The sequence below is a fragment of the Neovison vison genome, chromosome 3, assembly GCF_020171115.1.
Source record: "Neovison vison isolate M4711 chromosome 3, ASM_NN_V1, whole genome shotgun sequence".
NCBI lineage: Eukaryota > Metazoa > Chordata > Mammalia > Carnivora > Mustelidae > Neogale > Neogale vison.
The window spans coordinates 75,568,190-75,595,816 of record NC_058093.1 but is presented as its reverse complement, the minus strand read 5'-3'; the positions used below and the strand labels follow the sequence as shown (position 1 = coordinate 75,595,816).

Here is a 27,627-nt window from a genome sequence, read left to right as displayed (position 1 = left end):
AGTATTTTAAAAGAATGAAAACTGGGATTTCCTTCTAGACCTTGAAATAGATCTATACTTTATATTATTTACACTTTATGATCTTGAGGGAGAAGCTGTAGCTCTATCTTTATATAAAATATGGAATCTCTATAAGAATAATTTATATAAGATTTAACACCCAGAACAGTGTCACCATGGATGACGAAGATGGCACGGACACCCTGTAAAACTCACCACCACAGTTAACCAGACATTCTCATCTACCCCCACTTCCCTCTTGCCTTTAGGAGCTGATCTCACCTCCCACATGATGAACATGATGGAAACCAACTGGGGTGGGCTCCTTCCTTGCCTCCCACTTTCCCCAGCAGTTTTCTGATCTATATCTCCCTTCTGAGGCGTTTTCTTCCCCCTGAAGCTCTCCTGGCCACTATATTCTATACCCTATCTCTAAATCCTTCTCCTGGGGACTCATGCTACTGTAACCCTTCTCTCCCTTCATTGCTGCCTCTTTGTGTTTGTATCTTCAAAGTCTTTTCTCTCTAGAAGACATTTTTCTATTGTCCTCAGTAGTCTATTCCATTATTAGCCAGGCTCCTTGGGTGTGAGATTTATACTATTCTCTCTTATTCTCTCATTTATTTTCTTTATAAACTTCCCTCCACACATAGTCTACCCATTACATACCTTTTATAACCAAGTCTTATTTTCTTGTTTGGGCTGATGACACCCCTGCATGGACTTCCAGCTTTCACTTCTCTCTCTGTTTCAGGCCACATTTCTTCCCCTCTCCACCCAACCACATTCTGCCCACAAGTGTTCCCATCTCATCCAAGATGACTCTTGAGGTCCTGTTGATCCCTCCTTCCTCTATTCTGATTGTAGGTTCAGTGCAACTTGGCCTAAAACTATGGATATTGGTTTTTATTTCCTCAGTAAGATATTAAGCTTCTTGAGACTCTGTTGAGACACTTCTCACTTCCACCCCTACTCCCAGCCAGATCTAGAAAAATAGCAAGAGTCTAATGGTTATTAAATATTATAAGTCTATAAATGTATTCTTTTAGGGGAGAAAGCTCACTTTAATGACAAATGAGTGATAACATTGCAGATATATTGCCTTACAAAGTTCTGTTTTATTTTTATTCTTTAGTAAGTGCTCATTGACCTTTTTCATAGTACATAGCATTTTTCAGGTGATAGAGTTTCAGTAATTAAATTTTAGAGTATCCAGACACCTTCAGACCCTGAAAATCAGTTTACAAATCTAGCCATGATCTAGATAAATTATTAAGCCAAACAATATAGGGTGCATAAATAATACGTATGCTATACACAAAAGTGTAAGCACAAGTGAAGATTGGTTGTACATAATGGTAATTTGTCAAATATTGGAATGATATGAAGTTAACCAGAACAATTTCCCCATGGGAGATGGATTTCAAGTAGGTTCTGGCTTTAAAATATACAAATGTTAGACTGGCCCAGGAAGAACAGCTTGAGTTCAGGATTAGAGACAGAAGGCACAGAAAGGCAGAATGGGGATAAATCCAGCAATGTAGTCTTAAACTGGAAAACAGGCTCAATCCAAGATTTTTTTCTTCTCTCATCAAATTGTATTATTGTCATATCTATAAATATATTATGTCATTTGTTCATATAATAGCTAACATTGACATAATTGTTGTAGTTCTCATTTTGAATTTCAAACTGCAAAGTAAAATCATTGTATGTGCAAAACATTACTTGCTTTCTGCATCCTGAATTGTTCTGCCTCCCTCTACTCTAGCATATTTTACCCTTTCTTTTCACCTGTGCATACCTCTGACATCTGCCCCAGCCTCCTGCCTTTGCAGCTGTTGACTACCACCTTTAGCTCATTTAGATTTCTTGATATGCTCTGGTGTCCCTGGTACCTGAGAGCAGTCACCTGACAGATGCATCCCTGCCTTTCTCATGAAGTCCCAGAATACAGTGGAACTGCCTGAATCTAGAGTTTGATCAGGGTTCAATTTTTATTTTTCCACTTGCTACCATGTAAGTTTCTAATTTTCTTATCATCTTGGATTCTTCGCCTCGTATGTAAAGAAAGGGGCATTCATTCTTACCTTGAAGGTTATTTAAGGGTGGGGGATTATGAGAAGATGCATTTCAGATATCTAACCCTGTTTCTGGCAGAATGAGTGCATCTCATCCATGTTTCTTAGTGTGTGGTCCCTAGAACACCTGCATCAGGAATCTCTTAAAATGCAGATTCTCAGAGTTACCCTAGGTCTTATTTAATTCCAACATATATGGGTCAGCCTGAGAATCCACATTTTAGACAAATTTACCAGATGAGTCTATATACTTTCAGTTTGAAAAATCCCTGGGATGTGTATTCATCCTCCTCTTTTCTTCCCTTTCTTTCCCTCTCCTTCTCTCTCTCTCTCCCCCTTGATCTCATTTAACAGTGCAATGTACATGAGGCATGCCCCTTGTCAGGTTATTTTCACCTTTCAGAGTTTCATTTTTCTTTGATGTAAAAAGAAAATTGCCTACTTCTCCAGTCACTGCTAGAATAAATTATTAAAATGGTATCAATCACTTAGAAAAGGCACATACACAAATGGTAACTGTAATAGAAATCATTAGAGTTATTGTAGGGGACCCTGTTTATGAGGAATAGTATGCATTAATATTTGTGTGTAGCTTATAACAGAAGGTAAGTTATTTCAGGGCAAGAACTTAGATGAAGTAAAGAAAGAACTTTCCTTGGGCACAAACTTTAAAGCCTTAAAAGAATGCCTCCAATTTCATAATCAATATAAATAATATTTTAATATATCAAAAATATCAAATTCAATTAAATCCACTATGAGCAAAATAGTAAAATTTTAAATAAAGATAAGATCATTAAGTTTCTTTCCCCTTTTGTGTCAGGTTCAAATATGGCTTCCCATGGTACTGTTACTGATTTAAAATATTGCTTTAATGCATTTTTATTTTAATTATGGATATTTTTGGTGCCCCCTTAAATTCCATACCTGAGACAAGTCTCCCTTACCTTACTGTAGTCCTGGCTGACTTATCTCCATGCTGAATCATTTTAGTGTTTAATTAGTTAAGACAGAATGATCTTTTTCCTTTTTTTGCACCAGAATTTCCACTTACGCTTTTAAGTGACATTTGTACAAATACTCCATTTTTAAAAATAGTATTGGGAAATACCCATATTTTGAGACTGTCAGTGTAGATATGAGGGGGTCCAGTGGGTATCAGAAAGAGACATCATTTTGCAAACACAGTGTCACCTTAAAATTCTATTACATAGAGGAAGAAGTAGCAAGTCTATAAATCTAATGTTGGAGGCCCATTTCCGATTATTCTCAATAAGAACTGGAAAACTAGGAGTCAACAAAAAAGGAGAAATGTTCAAGTAGATCAGAATCAGCCTGGCAAGAGACGTGATCGTGGAAGGAGATTTTTATATAATTAAATGTCAGTTTGCATTTTGAAATATTGCCTACTGCCTCCCACTCAATCACCAAGTGAGATGAAAGGGAATATTCTCTACACAAACCTGAAACTGACAGCAGCAACTGTTGGGTTCTCTGTTAAGGATGAGCCTTAGATCAGAAGGATCAGAGCAGGCAGTAAAATTTTGCCAAAAAAATCAAGTCAGACATAATTTTCCCCTATACAAAAAGCAAATAAACAACAAACAAAAATGAAGCTGTATAAACTTCTGGAATTTTAGAACAGAGAGGAATTTAAGAGGTCATCCAGTTTATTCTCCTCCCTTTATGAAAGAAGAATTTGATGCTCAGATAGACAAGTGATTTCTTAACTATCAAGTGACTGACAGAGCTGACACTTTCTTCCACATGACGCTGGGGAATTGGTTAGGTTGAGAAGCAGGTGAGTGGTACAATTAGGAGTAGTACTGGTCTCCTGTTCCCTGTAGGCAAATGGCTTAGAAGTCTTTAGAACTGATGTGGTAAGGCTAGGAAGTGGAGAGATATCCTTGGATAAATGCTCAGGATCAGCTGAACACATAAGTTTCCTAGGATTTTAAGAAACGTTTTACTTCTTTCTTTTCTGTTCTACTGCTACATAAATGCAAAGGTACTGAATCAGAGTCTACGGAGGTAGAGCCAGGACGTACGGATTTTGGCAAAAGTTCCCTGAGTGATTTTGTTTCGTGTCTCCATTAAACACAGTTGTATTGGAGGTTCATTTCTTTCTGACAAAGAGGTCTACATCAGTCAGTAACAACTTAATGTGAACCTACAGATAGGTTCAGAAGGAAGCATAGGAGACCAGAAAAGCAGTTTATGAGAAGGCAAAAGAGGGACATTCTTGCAAAGCAAATAGAGTCTCTTTTCAATCTTGTCCAGTCACTGTAAGAATGGGAGGAGCTTACTTAGATCCATAGTTAACAGCTTTACAGGGACTTTTCTTTCCTTCTCAATCCTCATAACCAGACTAAGCTCTTGAATGCCCCTCTGGGATCTACTCGGGAATCTTTGATGATCCTGTTGTCATGGGACATAATACCTCATTATTCATCATCACAGAGTAATTTCAAAACAAAAATTGTTTTTTAACCTTTGTTCTAATCTTACATATAGAGGGTTGAGTTAATTACTCTCCTCAAGTCATGGCATGTTAACACTCATCACTTGTTCGTGAGAGACTGCTTTCTTGGATTTATTTATTTTCCTCTATTCCCATTTCTTCCCCTCTCATCCCCAATAGGCAAACATTCTTGTTGTTTGGCATAACTCCTTCTAAAATTACCCCAATATACTTTGAATGTGTTTACTACTTTGGTACATTCCTCATCTGGGTCTTTGAGGTGAGAGGAGAGAGAAAGAAAAAACTTGATAGGTGTTTCAGTGCATTTTTTGAACAGACAGACATTTGTGATTGAAAGATGGTCCCTTTCAAATTGCTTGAGGTTCTTCCTTAATTTTTCTTGGTGTTATAATCCTACATTAGTTTTTAAAAATATTTTATTTATTTATTTGATTGAGATCACAAGCAGGCAGAGAGACAGGCAGAGAGAGAGAGAGAGAGAGAGAGAGGAGGAAGCAGGCTCCCCTCTGAGCAGAGAGACCGATGCGAGGCTCAATCCCAAAACCCTGGGATCATGACCTGAGCCGAAGGCAGAGGCTTTAACCCACTGAGCCACCTAGGCACCCCAATCCTATCTTAATTTTTCTTGTTGAAGTAAATGTAGTGTTCCAAGAGTTCAAACTAACAAATCTCGTCTAGCCCAAGTAGTTGAATCCTACCATGCACTGCCCCATCATCTTGCCTGTCACTTTAACCACAATCCCTACGTACATAGGAGGGTTGACTGCCAGCAACTGATAAAGCAAAAACACCTTCTACCCACTTATGCATTTGAAAATGTGAAATTGATCCAAAGTCCACTTTGGTTACCAGTAGATAAAGATTTGGGTAACTAAACAAATTGCATACAGGCTGCTCTTTTTCTGAGTCTTTTCTGAATGTAAATTGGAGTGATTTTAACAAACAACTTCATAATTTTGAAATTAAGAAACTGTCTAAAAATAGTTGGGGGAATATGCTTCATGAACAACTTATAGAGTAAATTTAGCAATTTTGCTTTGTGACAACAAATAAATTTGGTTTTCTTTATCTTTCCACTTTTCTCCTATGATAGAATTAAGTCAGAGTCAGTTATTTCCTTTGCGGGGAGAGGGGATAGTAAGAAAATAAATACTTTAAATATAATTAAATGGAACATCAGAAGCAGTGCAGATATTTATCAAAGAACAGTTTTTAAGATCAATTTTAATAGGACAAAGACCATTTAAAAGAAAATAATATGGAAAGAACAGTTAGAAGAGGCAATAAATTAAAAAATTCAACAAAATCAAGATACTTGTCATCAGACTCTTAGTCTGCACATCCCTTTCTTGGGTCACCTTCACTTGTCTTCTCTATTTCATATCAGTTCCACCTAGCAGTGGAGTGATGACATAATGAACATGGACGTTCTTCTTTCTTTTGAAACCTGCAAGGCTGTTCTTACCCCCAGGAGCATCAGGACACTGATTTTCTGTAAGGCATTTTATTCTTCTCTCTCTGAGAAGTTTCTGATTTTGACTTATAATCAAAATCTGACAATCTCAGTTGTTCTGATATTTGAGTCCTTGTGGCCTGTTCTCATCATTGTCTTTTATATACCTGACCTTCTTCTCGGTAATTGGGTCATCTTCTGCCTGTGGTACCTTTGGGATTAATTTGCCCAACAGGGCTTGTGGGGTCATTGCCTGGCAGCCATATCACACCCACTGAAACTGTCAGCTTCAAATCTTGACCTGGTGTTCTAAATTCTTAAAGGAGCCTTGGGAATTGTTATTTTCTTCTCACATTACTCTTAAGTACAGTACGCTTGCTGTGTGCTTTGACCCAATAGAATGCAATCCCTTGTCTATATCTATCTTTGTTCCCTATTAGTGACAGTACCTCACAATAGGATAACTACAAGGGGAAGATAAGAACCTGCCTAAGGACCAGTTAAAATTACCCATAGAAGGTATTGACTTCAAAGCCACTGATGACTCCATATTAACTGTTACCTAAGTGCATTGTTATGTGTGTGTGCCCACTAGACTATTGCATTTTCAATTATTCCAGACCAAGTTTTAAAATACTCTAACAGAAGAAAATAATGAAAATCACATTACTGTTATAAGCTACACTTCCTAGTGTGAAAAAGTAATCATCAGGGCTGGAATCCTTATAGGAAACTTTTTATTCTGTTATTAAATACCCACAGATGTTAAAACGTTGTACATACTGCTCAAATAATATAATTCTTTTGGCTTTTGAAAGGACAAATGAGAAATGACACCTAAGCTTGGTTCCAAGAATTAATTACAGTGTCATTCCTTTATCTAACAGTTGCTCCGAGCTCCACAGGCAATTTGGATTTCAGCTTCAGAATGGTGATATAGATAAACCTCTAGTATCCACATTTTGTAGATGAAGTAAAGAAAAGAAGTCGACTGGAGAAGCTGGATTGCAGTTATTTACTGAATGTGTGTTCTGCTCCTCTTGAGTCAGAGCACAAAAAGGAAAGCTGGGTGGACTGGTGCTCCTGTCTCTGATAAGATTATACAGGAATGGTCTCCAAGATGTAGTCCCTTTCAGGAAGTTGAGGAGGAGAATAGTTCATCATCATGGCCTTTAAGACTTTTGTCTTTTGACTTCATACTGACTTTATAAGTAATTAATCTACTACCTTTAAGATATTTTTCCTTTTCCAGTGAAATGTATACTTTCATGTATTTTCTTGTTACTAATTCGTGCCCCTTCTTTTCAGCTTAAAGAAGTCCTTTTAACTTTTCTTTTAAGGCCAGTTTAGTGGTGATGAAATCCTTTAGTTTTTGCTTAGAAAACTCTTCTCTCCTTTAGTCCTGAGTAACATTGCTGGATGGAGTATTCTTGATTAGATTTTCTTCTTTCAGCATTTTGAAGCTATCATGCTACTCTCTTCTGGCCTGCAAAGTTTATGCTGAAAAATCTGCTTAGAGTCTTAAGGAGATTCCCTTGTATGAAACAAGCAGTTTTTTTTTTTTTTCTTGCTACTTTTAAGATTCTCTTCTTGTCTTTAACTTTTGATGTTTTAATTAAGTGTGTTTTGGTGTGGATTGCTTTGGATTCATCTTATTTGAAACTCTCTAGGCCTCCCAGATCTGAATATCTGTTTCTTTTCCAGGTTAGGGAAATTTCAAGCCATTATTTCTTCAGATAAGTTTTCTGTCTCTTTATCTCTCTCTCTTCTTTCTTCTGGCACTGTTGTAATGCAAATGTTCGTGAGTTTGATGTTTTCCAATAAGTCCTTTAAGCTATTTTTACTTACTTTTGTTCTTTTTTTCTTTTTGTTTCCCTGATGGGTAAGTTCCTCTGCTCTGTCTTTGAGTTCACTGATCTTTTCTTCAGCCTCATCTAGTCTCCTGCTGAAACCTTCTGGTGTATTTTTCAGTTTAGTCATTGTATTCTTTAATTTCATTTTTTCTCTTAGAACTTTTCAATATTTTCCACCCCTTTGTTGAAGTTTCACTGTGTTCATCTCTTCTTCTGAATTCAGTGAGTGTCTCTGTGGCCATTATTTGGAACTCTGTATCAGGTAAAATATTATCTCTACTTCATTAAAAAATTTTTTTGGGGGGGCTTATCTTGTTCTTTTGTTTGGAACGTGTTCCTCTGTTTCTTCATTTTGCTTGACATTCTGTGTTGGTTTCTATACATTAGATAAGACAACCACTTCTTCCAGTCTTGGAAGTAGAAGCCTTGTGTAGTTGAACTTTATTATTCAGTCCTGTCCTAGCTTTTTATTGTGTCTTGAACTTTTTTGATTGTCCAAATAGACTATTTTATTTTTAATTGCTCCCAGTAGTTGAGGTTATTCCCTATTAAAGGTATTCACATCACTGTTTCTCTTCTTTAGAACACCTTATTATAGTTACATTTGGTTCATATCAGAAGGTGAAAATTGACATCTTGTTCATCAAATTGCAAGTAAATATAATCAATTTAAGAACTCAGAAATGATGTTTTCAGGGGTGCCTGGGTGGCTCAGTGGGTTAAGCTGCTGCCTTCGGCTCAGGTCATGATCTCAGAGTCCTGGGATCGAGCCCCACATTGGGCTCTCTGCTCAGCAGGGAGCCTGCTTCCTCCTCTCTCTCTGCCTGCCTCTATGCCTGCTTGTGATTGTTCTTTGTCAAATAAATAAATAAAATCTTTAAAAAAAAAAAAAAAGAAATGATGTTTTCATATAATTGAGCTCTTATCAAGTATGTACTATTTAACCAGAATTCTGTGAGAATAGTATGTACACTTAAAAAGACTAGAAATAGGGCGCCTGGGTGGCTCAGTGGGTTAAGCCGCTGACTTCGGCTCAGGTCATGATCTCAGGGTCCTGGGATCGAGTCCCACATCGGGCTCTCTGCTCAGCGGGGAGCCTGCTTCCTCCTCTCTCTCTCTGCCTGCGCCTCTGCCTACTTGTGGTCTCTCTCTGTTGGATAAATAAATAAAATCTTTAAAAAAAAAGAAGACTAGAAATAAACAAAATGTGAGGGGCACCTGGGTGCCAAATTGGTTAAGTGGCTGCCTTTGGCTCAGGTCATGATCCTGAAGTCCTGGGATTGAGTCCGGAATCAGGCTTCCTGCTCAGCAGGGAGTCTGTTTCTCTCTCTCCCTCTGCCCTCCCTCCACTTATGCTCTCTCTCAAATAAATAAACAAAATCTTAAAAAAAAATAAATAAATAAAATGTGGCTAACTTTGAATAATGGGAACATGGAGATTTTCCTCCAATGTTTTTCTGCTCTTTATAGTTCCCCAAATTTCTAGAATGATACATTATTTTTATAATGAGTAAAAAATCCAGTATATGTAAAAAATGTATCTAGATGGTATATAAAGGGATCATGACTGGAACTAAAACTAAACTGTGTGATGTGGTCTCTTGAACTATAATTTTCCATGTAGCAAACCCCCCAAAATACCATTCTTATTTATAAACTTTTAAAGATTATCTAAGAATTCAATGAACTGAGATCTGTCCTTGATGGATGGATCTGGCTTGGGTGGAGCCATCTACTAAAGGGCTGCATTTTCTTCCACCCTGGGACGATGCAATAACAGGTCCCTCAAGGAGCCAGGAAAGCTTGTTCTTGCTTCACATAACACTTCACCTGTTGACTGCTGGAATGGCTTCCAGGCTTGCTCTGGATAGTGTTCCAGGTCGCACTCCTGCCCTGGCAATGCTGTAGGAAGAGTAGGGCTGCAACATCTGCCCTTGCCTAGGATTTTATGTTTTGAAGTTTTCTCACCTGACTGCTGCTGACTTAGGCAGAGCACAGGACAAATGGACTCCAGAGTTCCTCACTGTAAAGAAGACTGAATAGCTCAACAAGCATTGTCCTCTCTTATGGCTAGAGGTATACCTTATGTACCTTTTTAAAGCCAAGAATTACAGTCAATAATAGCCTAAGGCTAAAACCTAATACATCAGTAAAAATAACTTTTTTAAAAATTTATTTGACAGATAGAGATTACAAGTAGGCAGAGAGACAGGCAGAGAGGAGGATGCAGGCTCCCCGCTGAACAGAGAGCCCGATGCGGGGCTTGATCCCAGGATGCTGGGATCATGACCTGACCCAAAGGCAGAGGCTTTAACCCACTGAGCCACCCAGTTGCCCCAAAAATAACTTTTGAGATAGGAAACAGAAAATTATATATTATGAGTTTAAGTATTATTTAATCATTTCTCTTGGAGGTAATAATTTTGAGATAGCAAAACTAGCCTTTTGCATTTACTTCATTTTCAGAAGATGAAGAGAATTCCCAAATAGGATTTTCTTTTTTTGTAGACAGGTTCATATCCTAATGGAATTAAGAAATAAAAACTAAATATAGTGCTTCAAGTTTACTTGTGTAATATCATGAAAGTTAGTACACCACAGAGTTCTACAGAGATTAGAATTCTGATCTGATTTTTATCACAACATTGTTAAACTGTTTATAAATATTTGTACCTCAAAATAAGCATGTTTCCTCTATAGCCCTATAGGTAGTGCTAGGTTTAGTTGTCAGTCAGTTTCTCTATATAACTAATTGAAAATTTTTAGTATTTTTAAATCTAATATTAATAGCTTTCATAATTAACATTATGACAACATTTTGTCCTTGCAATAATAAACATGCATTTTTCCTTCTACTGATAAAATCTCAATGTATTAAACATACAAGGATATTTTCAACCCTGACATTATCTGAAATGCACATATATATTTGAAATTGATATTATGACAGAAAAAAATATAATCCTTATTACTATTATTTATTGATATGTATATGATGGTATTTGGGACCACTCAGAACATCAAAGTTGCCAGAAAAAACATTGATCTACATAGTCTTTCAACTATTTAGCCCTCTTAAAGCCAAGATTTAGAACCTATCATAATGAATTAGAATAAAACAACCTTGTTTTGTTTATATTTAGGTAACTCAAATGTCCTACCCTATTTACCCATCACATTACCTAGTTCAAAACATTTCAAATCTCTACCCTACTCGATGCAAGAATTTCAATATTTTACCAACTTGTCCTTCTTACGTATTTTTTGAATCCCTAAGATCTTGTAGCAGTAGTTATTCAACATCTTAAGTAACTGTCTCGTTCTGAGCCACAACTTTTTTTTTTTTTTTTTTTGCCAGTCACTAATATCCTTCAGCACTGTGCTGCAGTCTATGATGTATGGTTTTACCCCAGGTGCCATTCCAGGCTCTTGTACAATTCCCTAAAGTAGTAGAAAGATTGGCTGTGATATTTGCATGATTTTACTAATAGCTTTGAGTTAAAAAAAGGGGGGGGGATCGGGAATCACACAGTTGTTATTAGATACAGAGGTTCTGTGAGTTTGTAGACTAAAACCCTCTGTAAGCATTCTCTATTATGCAGAATCTTCTCTGTCCAATCTCAGGCCTGTCTATCTGTTTCAGGGATCAGTTTATCTCCTAATAGAGGGAATTCCTGGAACAAGTCTCTCATACCTGGATCACAGGTCCCTGTACCCCAGGCCCAGAGACAATCACAGGCTCATTCCTTTCTGTGTCTACATCTTGCCACTCTAAATCTTTTGGTAAGACTGACAGTGGGAATGTCTCTTCCTTTTGTGGTAACACTATACCCATCCAGAGAGGTGTGGTCTTTCTTTAGTTCCAAAGATAATTTAGAACAACAGTACTTTTCCCAAAGTTGAGTTTATTAATCTGGAATGACCCCAAATATGGGGCTTATACAGGATAATCCAATTTGAGCTTCAGCAATCCCAGGCCGTTCTTCTGTCTAAGGTAAGATGCATTCACATCCTTCCTGTGGCTCCCAGTCTCCACTGATCTCTGGTGGTTTTTTGCTTGAACAAGAAAACACATTTATCTCCTAGTGTCTAACCAAAATGCTTTCAGAGACAATACGATTTAAATCCATTTATAGGAAAGAAATATTCTGTGAAAGAAAAGATAATTTGCAGAGATGCAGCTGTGCCACAATGAAGACAACCTTTTATATGATTATGAAAAGCAGATTAAGGTCTTTGGAGCCGTATTATCTGCAGTCTCCATTATAGAATAGAGTGCATGGTTTACCTACACATATTCACATACTCAGAAGATCAAAAGATCTTCTAGGATGTTTTCTCTGAAACAAAGGAGTAGTGTACCCCCAAAACTGAATTCAAATCTTTTTCTCAAGAGAAACAAACTGTAAGAAGCATTTAAATGTCAGTTTTTCTTACTCAGTAATTAGTGTCAAAATCTCTTGGGATTCACATTAGGTCAGGATACCCCATTACAATCTGCTTCACTAACACTCAGCAAAGTGCCAGTAGGTGATCAGAAAAAAAAAAAAATCTGATACTGATGAACTGTCTAGTGAAACAGAAAACTAAGCAGTAATTTCAATCCAATGTAATAAAGCTGACGTGCTGTAGAAGTATGCTGAGTACTCTGGGAACTGTTATGCAAAGAATCTCCACAGTCACTCTCACGAACAATGAGCAGCAGAAGGATTGCTTCTTCTGATTTATTTTAAGCTCTTTATTTTATTCATTCTTTTGGCTGCCATAGGGCCAAAAGATAGTGTGTTGGATATAGTCAATGTTTAATAAATAATTGCCTAGTTGAATTGAACTAATTACAGCCTCCTGTATCTGGATCCTATTATGAAATAGTAAAATATTCCACAAAATGCACATTTATACAGCTGACTTCTTTTTTTTTTTAAGATTTTATTTATTTATTTGACACACACAGAGAGAGAGAGAGAGAGAGAGAGATTACAAGTAGGCAGAGAGGGAGGGGGGAAGCAGACTCCCTGCCGAGCAGAGAGCCCGATGCAGGCCCCGTCCCAGGACCCTGAGACCATACCGGGAGCCCAAAGCAGAGGCCCAACCCAGTGAGCCACCCAGGCGCCTGTACTGCTGACCTCTTAATCTTCCCTGAAACTCTGTATTTGGGGGAAGTGTGTTGTTTGTAGTCTGGTGCCCAAGAACTTGGCTATTGTTTATCATCCTTTAAAATAAAAGTTTAGAAGTCCAGGACAGACGTTGGCAATGTAGTGAACTGGGCGAGAATCAATGTCAGAGTCCTGAGTCTTCCAAATTTGTGTGTTTTTATCTTGCCCAACCCTTTCCTCTATATCCAGTGCTCCATTCTCTCCGAAAGTTGAGCGAGCAGAGGTCATATGGATGTTAGTACAAGTGTGCTCATTTAGTATCTGACCTGCTCCCCAGGAGAATTTGAACTTTAAATTTTGTTTTCAGTTAAAGGATGAAGGAGTTTGCCCAAATAATTGGGATTTTAGTTTGCAAATGAGTGGTTGTATTTTTTTTTTTCCTTTTGGGAATACATGGTTATTGCTGTTTTGGAAATCTCAAGATATAAACAGCTATGTACTCAGCCACCTATAAACTGAAATTATGGGAAAACATTGACCTTGGTTACTGTGCCACACACATAAACAATGCATTCATTTATTCAAATATTTATTGAGGCCCACTTTGTACTAAACATAGTCTCAGATGCTGAGGATACAAAGACAAAGCACTGTTCTTATCCTAAAGGAACCTGAAATCTAGCAAGAAAGGAAACTGTAGACCTTTCCACAGACTTTATCACATTTGGTTGTAGTTTCCTATTTTCTCTTCGGTATTTCTCATTAGACTAGAGAGTCCCTTCAGGCTGATATCTCATCTACCCTGTTCACTACTGTTCCCCTAGCATCAAGTCCTCTGCCCAGATAGTCAATAAACTTGAGTGAATAACTAAAGCCGTATAAATATAATAAAACTTTTAATAAAAATAATTAAAATGTTGCTATAAGGGCTGGGTTCCAGGCTTGCTATGCAATGACAGTGCTTTAGGAATGCAGAGATAGAAGAAACCCTGGCAAGAGGAGCATCATGAGGACGTCAAGACAAATGAGTGAGGAGAGGACTCACTTAGATTTGGCAGTTAGGCAGTGTTTATAGTGACTTTTCAAAGAGAAGGACTAAATCTGGAAAAGGGTTATCATCCGGGTTGTTATAGGTTAAGGAATCAATTAGAATTGGATAAAGCTGGTTGACTTGAGTTGGGAAATGAGATAATAAATCCATGGCGTGGGCAGAGTCTTTCATACTGAAGTAGAAGTGAAGAAATCTCTTCTCATATTCTCTATCTGCTGTGGCAACTTTGTGTAAAGGGATGTACGTTCCATGTGCCTTAAGGAGACGTCTTTACCACTCAATCAGTTTTCTGGTTTATCGTAATTATTATAATAAATTTTTTACTTATTATAAAAAACAATTGGATAACTACACATGTGAGACCCAGTCTTGAGAGAAAGTCAAGTATTAAAGTTTCCTGACACACCATATCCTCGTCATTTAAAAGTCACTCCTTTAGATAGTGACTGGTTGTCCTATCAGTTCTTTCCCTCAAAAGCAGCAACTCAGGGACCAGCTTTCTCATTCCTTGATCTGTTCCAAAATACCTTATTCTTTCCTGGCTGTTAAATGATTGGCCATCTAATCCGTTAAAATCATACAAAATGAGCATAGAATACGTGAACTAGCACTGGCTTCTCTTACCCCCTGCTGTGTGTGCATGGCATTCCAAAGCAGAATGCTGCCCACTGCTCAGTTTAAAATTGGATACCCCTGAAGGTCCTTCTGCCCTATGCAAGTGAAACATGTAATTTAAGATAGTCTGTTAAAAACAAAACAAAACAAAACTTCAAAATAGAAGGTGAGATTTTTCTTTCTTCTTCCACTTAAACTCACTGTTACCTTCCCCTTAGCCAGAAAACTGACATAAATATCACTGCCAGACATATTATAAGCCTAGAAAGTATACTGTCTCAGGCCAAAATTAAATGTTGGGATTCTGATATCTTGCCTCTCTACTACCTCTGGGTCTTCTTCTCTGGAATGAAATTAAGACCTCTGGAATGAAATTTATTCTGGTTGAAAGTGGCTCTTAACAGGAGCTGCAGGTATTTTTCCTGAGAGGGGAAAAGTGTGAAGCCGGAGCTAGGACTAATAAATCAGGACATGGAGCCTGCTAGGCAATGCATCCTTCCTAGAGGGGCCTATGGACGTGGTGTTGGAGGCTTGGGGGAACATCTGTAAGTGAGAGTAACTCTGGGAGAAAATAAAATAGGGATAAAGATTATAAAGGATGCTGGTATTCTGAAGAAGTTTATAGGAGAATTCTAAAATGGCCATTCATTTCATTTTAAGGGTTTCCTTCTTACTAGTTAAAATACACATAAGCAATGAATTTTGGAACACACACAAATAAATTAAATTTTAAAAATAAAATAAAATATGTATCTTTAAATAAATCTAAAGTATAATATATTTCTAAGACAGATGGCAATTAGAAAGTCACAAGTAAGCTGGTTTTATCTGCTATAAGGTAATACAAAGAAGCATTTTTTAGATTTCAATGGAACATTGTGATGTAGATCTTATTTCTGTGAAACATCGTGTGTTAATTGACAACGTGGGCAAGGCCAGCCACCTCCAAGTTGGGTTAAATTTTCAAATGAAAGTGTCATCAGTCCTCAGCTGAGGATTCAAGGATTTTGGTTGCTTGAGTTGAAATATAACACTTAGATTTCAATGATTCATTGAGCTGGTATCTGACCTAGCCCTGAAGAGTTAGAAATGATTGGTTTTCCTCATGTTTTACAATGGATTAGTTTTCTAGATAGGGCATAATATATTAATGATGAGCTCATTTTAAAATTATTTATCTCTATTAGTTCAGATAATTCTTATGATGAATTTTAATATTTTGAGAGGACGTAAAGTATAGTATGTTTGAACGTAACTTTTATGTGTCACTAATATTTTCCAAAGTTTTATGAGTAAAATAGCTTTGTGATACCTTAATGTTTTAGATTTAAGGAATAAAGGCAAAAATATTAATGTATATGCAGTTAAATCACATTTTAATTATAACAGAATTATTTTCTGAAATTCAGCTATGGGACTTGCTTAAACCTGATTTATGTATAATTTGAATAAATTTAAAAATAAATTTTGTGAAATAGAGTTCCTTAAAATGGTGACATCGGGATAAAATACTTATGGGACAGATAGGATTTACATATCAAAATTAGCAATTTTCTTTATTTTTTTGAAAGATTTTATTTATTTATTTGAGAGAGATAGAGTAAGAGAGATAAAGCATGAGCAGGGAGAGGGGCAGAGGGAGAAGTAGACTGCCCACTGAGCAGGAAGCCCAACACAGGGCTTGATCCCAGAACCCCGGGATCATGACTAAGACAAAGGCAGACACTTAACTGACTGAGCCACTCAGGCACCCCAAAATTAGCATTATTCTAACAACTCACTGCAGGTTAAGATTTAGCCTACAGTATAATGCACAGTGGCTCTTTGCAATAGGGTGTAGGGGTATAAATAAGAAGTTCTTCTTGGCACACTGTATGCATAGAATCAACCTCTATCTTTATGGTCGTGCCTTGTGCTATAACTCATTTTCTGATTTTTAAACATTCAACAAGTGACCACCCCTAATGAGGAATAGTCTGTAGCTGCTCCTTTCTCCTCATACAGCTCTCAGCCAACTTGAATCAACAGAATTGTTTGAAGCCAAATGTCTTTCCATCTCTTGAGTTTTTCCCATAGGCAAGAATCCCTCACAAGCCATAATCCTTTCTTTATCTGAATTCTTCATCCCTCATGGCACAATATTGTTCACCTCAGCCAATTCTTTCTCATGCATACTCCTTTTCCCTTAGTTTTCACCCAATTATTGCATGAATACTTTTCTCTTCTTTCTTGTAGGAGAGTGTCTTTTTAGTTGAGAACCAAAAGCATTGCCATAATCACACTGATAAGTATGTGTGAGGTAATGGGACAGAGACCAAATATATTGTCCCCAGTTTCTGGTACAGAGCTTTTCCTAAAACCCTTATGATTTCCTGAGCGATAAGAACACTAGGAACATCTTTTGTTCTAATATTTGGTCTTTGACCCTGGTTCCTGACACAGGGCTCCTGAAACACTTGTAATTTCTTGAGTGATAGGAATGTCTTTTTGTCCCAATGAGGCAAGTCTGGGTGGGCTTCTGGGTGGTCCTTGCAAAAGGGCTGACCACCAAGCCATGAGTAGGAGCTTGGACTTTTCAGCCCTACCCTTGATTCTCTTGAGAAAGAGAAGGGCTGAAAATGGAGTAAATGATCAATCATGCCAACTTGATGAAACTTCCAAAAAATCCCAAATGAACAGAGTTCAGAGAGCTTCTAGGTTCATGGACATGTGGAGGTGCTGGGAGAGTGACACACCCAGAGAGGGCATGGAAACTCCAAGCTCTTCCCCCATCCCTTGCTCTATGCATCTCTTCCATTCGGATGTTTCGGATGTTCATCTGTATTCTCTATTATATCCTTTTACTAATAAACTGGTAAATAATAAGTCAACTCTTTTCCTGTGATCTGTAGTCACCTTAACAAATTGACCAAACCCAAGGAGGGGGTCGTTGGAACCTCTTTGGATTGGTCAGAAGAAGCACAAGTGACAGGCTGGGCTTGAGAGGTGTCTGAAGTATGTGTGTGTGTGTGTGTGTGTGTGTTGGGGAGGTAGTCTTGTGGGGCTGAGTCCTTAGCCTGTGGGATCTGATGCTCTCTTTGGATACACAATGTCAGAATTGAATTACGGTGAAGGACACCCAGCTGGTGTCCCAGGGAATTGCTGGGCTTGGGGAAAAACCACTTCCACACATATGGTGACCAGAAGTGTCAGAGGTAAAGTGTTCTGTGTGACTAAGAAAGTGACTTTCCTCCTTAGGAAGTAAAAATTTGAGTTTTTCTAATAAAGTATAAAAATGCAGGTAATAGTGGTATTAAATAAAATCTAAAATTTACGTATGTTAAAGTGGAACTGTGAAAGTAAAAAACCAAGGCCATCTTCATCAGGTGAAGGTTCTTGAGGTACTGAAAAGTCTCCTTTAAAATCTTCAATGAAAAAATAAAATAAAATAAAATCTTCAATGAGTCATGATTGAGCACCATACTCTTATCTAACTGATCAAAAAAATCAGCACTTAAAAATAAACAAAATTGTATCTTAGTCTGCTATATTCTTTATTTTTCGATTACTAGTTTACCATTTACTGTATTTTACTTTTTATTTCAGATGTTCTGCATTTCAACATCATCAAAAATTAAATTGATATTTATGGGCTAATCTGGAAACCTAAATACAGTTTGTTTCACTACAACTATAAAAAAATATGTTCAACTTCCCATTGGCTGACTTATAAAGGGACTTCTGGACTACAACTTAATGTAAGTTGCAGACAGATTGTGGTTTTTTTTTGTTTTGTTTTGTTTTTTCCAATTTATTTATTTTCAGAAAAACAGTATTCATTATTTTTTCACCACACCCAGTGCTCCATGCAAGCTGTGCCCTCTATAATACCCACCACCTGGTACCCCAACCTCCCACCCCCCCCGCCACTTCAAACCCCTCAGATTGTTTTTCAGAGTCCATAGTCTCTCATGGTTCACCTCCCCTTCCAATTTACCCAAAAGCACGTACCCTCCCCAATGTCCATAACCCTACCCCCCTTCTCCCAACCCCCCTCCCCCCAGCAACCCACAGTTTGTTTCATGAGATTAAGAGTCACTTATGGTTTGTCTCCCTCCCTATCCCATCTTGTTTCATGGATTCTTCTCCTACCCACTTAAGCCCCCATGTTGCATCACCACTTCCTCATATCAGGGAGATCATATGATAGTTGTCTTTCTCCGCTTGACTTATTTTGCTAAGCATGATACGCTTTAGTTCCATCCATGTTGTTGCAAACGGCAAGATTTCATTTCTTTTGATGGCTGCATAGTAGTCCGTTGTGTATATATACCACTTCTTCTTTATCCATTCATCTGTTGATGGACATCTAGGTTCTTTCCATAGTTTGGCTATTGTGGACATTGGTGCTATAAAAATTCGGGTGCACGTGCCCCTTTGGATCACTACGTTTGTATCTTTAGGGTAAATACCCAGTAGTGCAATTGCTGGGTCATAGGGCAGTTCTATTTTCAACATTTTGAGGAACTTCCATGCTGTTTTCCAGAGTGGTTGCACCAGCTTGCATTCCCACCAACAGTGTAGGAGGGTTCCCCTTTCTCCGCATCCTCGCCAGCAGACAGATTGTGTTTTGATCTTTGTTATTCACCTCCTCCCCAGGTTAAGGCATAGGTCTATTGGCAAATGCTCATGTATTATATATGCTTTGTGCCTATACATACCCTTTTTCACAATTCTGGGTTCATAAGCTTTATTCTTTCCTTCAGTGGGTATTTCAATGCCTGTTATGTAAAAAGTATGGGTCTAGACCCAAGGGACATCCAGAAATGAGGGTACTGCCCTCATGGAGCACATACTCTATCACAGAAACTCGTAAGCCAATTTGCACAAATACATATGACATGCTTATGGTGATGGACGCTCTGAAGGGAGTCCTAGAGCACTCTGGGGGCATGTCGTCCGGGATCTGCCTTGGCTCCAGGTCAGGTGGATTGCTTGGACAGGGTAGTTACTCCAGGTGAGATCTAAAGGGTAGGTAGGAGTTAGAAAGGGGAAAAGAATTGGGAGGGAGAGCGAGGACGGGTTGAGGATAAAGGAAGAAGTACTCCAGACAGAGGAAACATGTTCAAAGACCATATTTACTCAGGTAGTTTTGATAAGTTTTTCAGAGTGTTCACTGAGTAGCTGGAAGACTTATAGCTTATCCTAAATCACGAAAATAATTTGTAATCTTACTAGAAAATCAGAAAGCATGTATTTCTCAAACACCTGTACTTTTTTTTTTCTTCAGGTATGAAGTACTCATTAAACCCTAACAATTACCCTGAAGATGGTATTATGAATATGGCAACTTTTCTACGGGGATATGAAGAAAAGGGGATAAAGAATGACAGGCCTGAGGACCAGCTGAGTAAAGAGAAAAAGAAAATTCTGTTCTCCTTCTGTGAGGTGTGCAACATCCAGCTAAACTCCGCAGCTCAGGCCCAAGTCCATTACAATGGCAAATCCCATCGCAAGCGGGTCAAGCAGCTGAGTGATGGGCAGCCCCCGCCGCCCGCTCAGGGTTCAGGACAGCTGCTGGCCAGCCCCAGCACCAACACCAGCGCAGGTAGGTGCAAGGGCCCCAGACTCCGTGAGCTGCTGGGAGAAATGCTGCTGTTCTAGAAAATGAAGGGTTTAGAAAAAGAGAACTTTCACTAAAAAGCTACCACCACATTAATACGTATTCTTTTTCCTACAGTAAATTCCAAGAGCTGTTTGTTATTTCTGTGTCTGTGTGTGCTTGTATAAGAAATTCATATATATTATATTAGATTCGAACAATACACACACACACATACACACAATGTTGCGTATTGGATTGTATACTTGGTCCTGTATTCCCATAGTGTGTGAACATTTCCTAATGTATTTTGAAATAGATCAATGATGACAGTTTTTTGTTCCCCTTCTCTGCAAAATTGGGCTTTCTTGGGTTTCCTTCATCTATAGGGTAGTGTACTATTTGAGAGCATATAAAAAGCTACAGCTTTATTTATAAAATCCCGTGATGCAGGAAAGGAGCATTAATCTTGAGTGTTAGATAGTCTTTTAGGGAGTTGGCAGCTGCGTGCCGTGGTGTTCTAACATTAGGAGCAGGCATTGCCAAAACCAACAAGGCTTACCTCTGAGCTCTGGCTCTATGGCAAGCACCTTCTTGCCTTCCCTCTCACCTCTCACCCTGTCCTGTGGGTGGGTAGAGGCAGAAGCTTGCGAATTTTCACATTTCCTGCATCTGCCCTGAATCTGGGAGATAGTCTTCCAAGTTCTTTATCTTCTCCTTAGACAGCCCTTCCTCCTCCACATTGCTGGTCATTGGGTATCTTCACGAGGACGCAATTAAAAAGAATGTGAATTTTACTGTGATCTGTGGTGAAGATTTCTACAGAAATGGGGGCCTCCTACTCAGGTTTATGTGGAAAATCAAACTGAGCCTCCTTCTAGATGTGGTGGAAGAGCTCCAAGTTGCATCTAGCAGACTCTGGAATGAGGCTTCACTGTGGAGAGCAATGACGCAGACCTGCCATTTCTTGGAATTTCACTCGGTGCTGTTACATGGCTTTTGGTTTTGTGAAGTTATGCCATGACCCATATTAAGCTCCAGTGAAAATTGTGTGTGTTGTAAAGAAATAATTTTTATAGTTCAAGCTAAACCTCACTGCTTTTTACTCAGTGTGTGATTTAATTTCATTAAATTATTTTCCCCAGTCAATACTTGGCATGCTGTGAAAGAACTTACAGGAACTTTGAGGTTGTAAGATACATATTTATTATAATAGTGAAAAATTACTTCTCCATTTTTGTCTTTATTATGATGATAATGTAAATATTCACAGATGCATTAATGTATCGGTATTTCTATAGTAAGACAGAGTTGGTGTCAGGTTAAAAACTGATTTATTGTCTTAGATCTGAATCAGAGAGCAAGTAGTCTTGGGTAAAAGTATGAATTGTGTCTGTCAGAGCCCAAATATGTATATCTCGATTGACGTTAACCTGTGATTTCTAATTAGTGAGATTAGTAGCTAACACTAACTGATCATATTTTATGGGCCATTTTCTGGTCCTTTCTAGGAATTTTCTCCTTAAATCCTTTCATCAAGCCTGAGGTAGGCACTATGATTATCTCTAATTTACAAACTAGGAATGGAGCACAGAAAGATGAAATAATTTGTCCAGGTCATATGGCATGGAAATGGCAGATCTAAAATCCTAACCATATTTAATTAGTTAATAGTGAAGCCATTATTCTTTGTCACTACTTTGTTGCTATTTTCTGCCATGCAGTAACACTCAGGTTAAATTCAGACCTGTGTGCTGTAATGTATTTTTGGTCACAAATTGTTGCTATCATGGTGAACTATCCCACTTTGACAAGTTTTGAAAATAGACATGTAAAACTCCAACTCATGAGTTTCTCTTTGCTAATGAAATTAGCTGACGTAAATTTAGTTAAGACATACACAGACTATTATGGATATATTCTATAAGTAAAATATAGTTCATCATCTAAGTATAAGGCAGTATTAGTATGTGGGAAAATGGATACAAAATGAGTCAACTTATCAAGTTGTACATTAACTGTAAAGGACAGCTTTCATACACTGATAATATAGTCAATTATCCATTGTTAAAAGATGGGTTTAGCATATGATGAAGGCAAGTCACTTAATCTCTGAAAGTGGTTGACATTAATCCTCCCATTTGAAAAAAAAGTAGATATAACAATGTCTTTTTCTTTTTTTTGAAATAGAGATTAGACATAGATATATGTACAAGGATGATCATGACATGATTTATAATTCCAAAATATTAAGTGTATCCTGAATGTCCAATGGAAGAAAGATTAAATATATTAAAGTACATTTATAAGATGAATGATAGAAACCAGAGTCATTAAAAATTGTATTTCTGAAGACTGCCTAATGACAGGGGAATCTGTCCATGATATCATGCTAAGTGAAACAGCAGGAAGTAAGATGAAATATACCTTAGTGCTATGTCTACATGTGCACTTTTCTACTGTTTAGTCTGAACTCACTGAGGAGCAAGACTGACGTGGTTTTATTTTTTCCAGTCACTTTCTTCAGTTTTGATCTTTCAAATGCCTGTTTCCTGCTGGGTAGCAGTTCCCTTAACACTTTCTCAGCCCATAACTTCTCACTTTTGTATATTCAGAGGGACTTTGATTTAAATGACTCAGCTCTATTTATAAAAACATCCATGTCAGAACCAAATTAAGATTTGGCTAGATAGAACCTGGAGTTGAGCGTAGAGGATGAGATACAGTTAGCTCTCAGCTTCTGCTGCTTCAGCTTGCCCTTCTGCCCATGGAAGGATAGAGGGGTGGAAGTGGCCTTATCTTAAAGCCTTGGCAAGGTTTCAAGGCTATTCTTGGTAGGAGGTTGCTATTCTGGTTGTCTTTGAGTTACAAGTGCTCCTGACAGAGCCTGTGGATGAAGAACTTCACTAAAATGTCCCTCAGTCACTGGGAGTCCCTGAGATTTAGTTGTCTCTCTCAATTTACCCCACTTTGTAGCAAAGACCATACCTCAGTTGTTATGCCTCTTTCTCCCACATTGTAGCATTCCTGGCAAGATTGTATCCTCTATTTTTATCTATGTATTGATCAACTCTTAAGGCTTGAGGGAATGTACAGAATACATATGACAAATAACATTCCTCTCCAAAACCTGGAGCTGCTTGGGCATGGGCAGGTAGAAGTGGAGTAGGGTATGAGGGGCTCCTCCACATTTCTCTTCCTGCTAAGGTAGCGTTGGGGAGACTGGGAAGGTAACTGAAAAAGGAGACACTTATTCAAGGAACAAAATGCCAATCTTCCCTTTTTGGCCATTGCTTGGCTTTAGGGAATGTTAGGGGCTGAATTATGCCCCCCATTCTGCCCCAGAAAGGGCTATGTTGGATTCTTCATCCTCAGTACTTCAGAATGTAACCCTATTTATTGATAGAGCCTTTGCAAAGTAAATCAAGTTAAAATAAAATCATTAGAATTAGGCTGACCCTAATTCAGCATGACTGATACTCTTATAAAAAGGGGAAATTCAAATGTACAAACACACAAAAAGAAAAGATGATGTAAAGACACACAGGAAGAAGACAGCCATTTACAAACCAAGGAGAGAGATTTGGAACCAGTCCTTCTCTCAGAATTCCCAGAAGGAACCAACCCTGCCTCACTTTGATATTGGACCGCCAGCCTACAGAACTGTGACTGCTGTATCTTTACTCAGTTTGTGGTGTTTTTGTTACAGCAGCCCTAGCAGACTGACACACAGAGGACAATGGTATCCCATCTTCCCCACAAAGGAGAAAAGATGTGGTAGTAGAGGTAGCCTTCCCAAGAACTGTCAGTTTCAGAGGCAACTTTCCTTCTTCTCTGTCAGCCTTATTATACAGTAGGGGTTGGCAAAGGTGGGAGTTGGGGCCATAGGGTGGTGGTTGGGACTTAAGCCATTTCTCTGAATAAGAAGTGACTGACCCATAACCAGTGGCAGTTCTTTCACTAAGCTTAGAATTCAAAACCTTTAAATCTCAGCTTCTGGAAAAATAGGAGGACCCTTTTGTTCTATTCAGGCCTACAACTAACCAGATGAGGCCCACCCACATTTGGGAGAGCAATCTGCTTTACTCAGTCTATAAATTTAAATTCAGAATTCATCCAAAAACAAACTCACAGAAGCACCCAAATAGAATACGGAATAACCAAATATCTGGGGACCTCATGGCCTAGTCAAGGTTTGACATGTAAAACTAATCCTTACACTGTCATTTTTCTCTTAAGTTTTATAAATCATATTTGATGATTGAAACAAAAATTATAACCATCTGATACTCAAAACGATGATATATAAAAGTGGAGAACTTCAAGGAACCCAAATAGTAGTAAGGTGTTGGTACTTCATTTGAAGTATTTAAATGGTGGTGCAAGGAGATTGTGATAAGTATGTATATTGTTACACCCATAGCAACTACTCTGAAAACTTTATGAAGAGATACACAAAAAGAATATATATAAATCAAGATGGAGTACTACAAAAACTTTCAAGTAACTCACAGAACAAGAAAAGATAAACATAGAAATCAGAATGAGAGGAAACAAAGAACAAATACTAAAAGGTCGACTTAAGTAATAACATATTAATAATTACCTTACATATAAATGCTCCAAATATAACAATCAAAAGACAAGAGATTTTCAGAGTAGATTTTAAAAATGATCTGGTTATATACTGGCAACAAGAAACTCACTTACTTTGAAAGTGAAAAAATGGAAAAGAATATACCATGCAAACAGTCATAAAAATAAAAAAGGCATGAGTATTTACATTAATATTTGATAAGACAGACTACAAGACAAATAATATTATTAGAGACAAAGAAAGATGTCATGTTATGATAAAAGTTCCAATCCATCAGGAAGAAGGAAGATATAATGATTCTAAATGTTCATGTATCAGTTATAGTTTAGGACTTAAGCAATTCTCCCTCAGCAATCGATAGAATTACTAGACCAAAAACTCACCAAGGATACAGAAAATCTAAACAATATAATAAGCCAACAGGATTTTTTTTTTTATAAGCCAACAGGATTTAACTAATTTATTTAGAACTCTATCCAACAGCAGTAGAACACACATTTTTTTCAAATGCCCATGAAAAAATATGCCCTCACTGAGAGGCCATATTCCAGGCCATAAGAGAAACTTTAACACATTTAAAGGAACTGTAATCATATACCATATTACATATGTCAAATACAAAATTACAGTATGTCTATGATCATAAGGAGAAAAATAACATATCTCTTAACTCATGAATCAAAGAATAAAACTCAAAGGAAAGAAAAAATGCAAAGAACTAGATGAAAATAGAAAATAACATGTCAAAATAGATGGGATGTAACTAAAATGGTACTGAGAAAAAAATTTATATCACTAAATGCTTATATTTCAGATAAGAAAAAGTATCCAATAAATAAGTCTCTGCACTGAGAAGATAGAAAAGAAGAGAAAAAATAAACCCAAACCAAGCAAAAGGAAGAAAATAATAAAGCTCAAGTGCAAAAATATCTGAGGTTGAAAATAGGAAAACAATAGAGGAAAAATCAATGAAACAAAAAGCTGGCTTTTGTAGTGGGGGGAATCAATGAAATTTGTAAGCCTCTAGCAAGACTGACAAAGATTAAAGAGAAATGATATAGGTTAAACACAAATGTTGTAGGTGATATCACTATAGAACTTGCCACAATTAAAAATATAATAAACAGGGGCACCTGGGCAGCTCAGTGGGTTGAGCCTCTGCTTTCAGCTCAAGTCATGATCTCAGGGTCATGGGATCAAGCCCTGCATTGGGCTCTCTGGTCAGTGGGGAGCCTGCTTTCCCCTCTCTTTCTGCCTGCCTCTCTGCCTACTTGTGATCTCTGTCTCTGTCAAATAAATAAATAAAGTCTTTTTTAAAATAATAAAAAAATAAAATAAAAAATATAATAAGCAAATATTATAAACTTCTAGTAAGAAATTTCATAACTTAGAGGAATGCATAATAAAGCTCCCAAAAAGAAATTTCTAGATCCACAGGGTTTTACTAGGAATTGCGCCAAGCATTTAAAGGACACCAATTTTATACATTTCTTCCAGAAACTAGAAGAGGAGAAAACACCCCCAACTTATTTTATGAGATTACTATAACTCTGCTACCAAAATCAGACAAAGACAATATATAAAAAGAAAGCTACAAACTAGTCTTTTATGAACTTAAACTTAATGTTTCTCAATAAAATATAAACAAACTGAATCCAGTCACAGAGAATTTTACACTAGGACCAAATTGGATTTAGTCCAGATTTGTAAAACTGGTTCAAAATCATATCAACACCTGAAGAAGAAAAAAATCATATGATCTTATCAATTGGTGAAGTAAAAGAATTTGGGAAAACTCAACATTTGTTTATGGTAAAAAGAAAAAAAACAACTCTCAGCAAATTAGGAATAGAGAGAAATTACCTCAGTTTAATAAAGAGCACTACAAAAAGCCTACAGCTAACATCATACTAGACGGTAAAAGACTGTATGCTTTACCCTAAGAGCAAGAGCAAAATAAGGGTTGGACAACCTGGAAGAAATGGATGAATTCCTGGAAACATATAATCTCCCAAAATTGATTCTGGAAAAAATAGAAAATTTGTATAGACCAATTACCAGCAATGAAATTGAATCAGTAATCAAAAACACCCAACAAACAAAGGTCCAGGACCAGATGGCTTCACAGGTGGATTCAAAAAAAAAAAAAAGAAGAAGAATCTGGTGGTGGGTGTTAAGGAGGGCACATATTGCATGGATCATTGGGTGTGGTACATAAACAATGAATCTTGGAACACTGAAAAAATAAAATTTAAAAAAATTAAGGAAGAGTTAATACTTATTTTTCTCAAACTATTCTAAAAACTAGAAGAGGAAGGAAAACTTCCAAATTCATTCTACGAGATATGCATTGCCCTGACACAAAAACCAAATAAAGACACTACAAAAAAAGACAGCTAAGGCCAATATCTCTAATGAACATAGGTGCAAAAATCCTCAACAAAATTTTAGCAAACAAAATCCAACAATGTATCAAAAAAATCATTCACCAAAGTCAAGTGGGATTTATATTCAAGTCAAGTGGTTTAATATTCAGAAATCAGTCAATGTTATATATCACAACAATGAAAGGAAGGATAAAAACCATGAGATAATCTCAATATATGCAGAAAAGCATTCCCCAATGTATAATATCCATTCATAATAAAAATCCTCAACAAGATAGGTTTAAAGAGAACATACCTTGACATAATAAAGGCCATGTATCAGGATGCTTGAGTGGCTCAGTCACTTCAGCATCTGCCTTTGGCTCATGTCACAATCTCAGGGTCTTGTCATGGAGCCCTGTGTCAGGGCTCTTTGATCAGCAGGGAGTCTG

The 27,627-nt window shown here is 37.4% G+C and overlaps 1 protein-coding gene across 2 annotated transcripts in view; it reads left to right on the top strand.

The window, feature by feature from the left end:
• ZNF385B (zinc finger protein 385B) overlaps positions 1-27,627 on the top strand; it is a 401,761-nt gene that overhangs the window by 71,084 nt on the left and 303,050 nt on the right. For both annotated transcript variants that reach the window (XM_044242447.1, XM_044242448.1), the window contains exons 2-3: positions 18,217-18,368; positions 19,901-20,218. In XM_044242447.1, coding sequence (XP_044098382.1) covers positions 19,903-20,218 — 316 coding nt within the window. In that variant the 5' untranslated portion in view covers positions 18,217-18,368; positions 19,901-19,902. The remainder of the gene's footprint in view (positions 1-18,216; positions 18,369-19,900; positions 20,219-27,627) is intronic.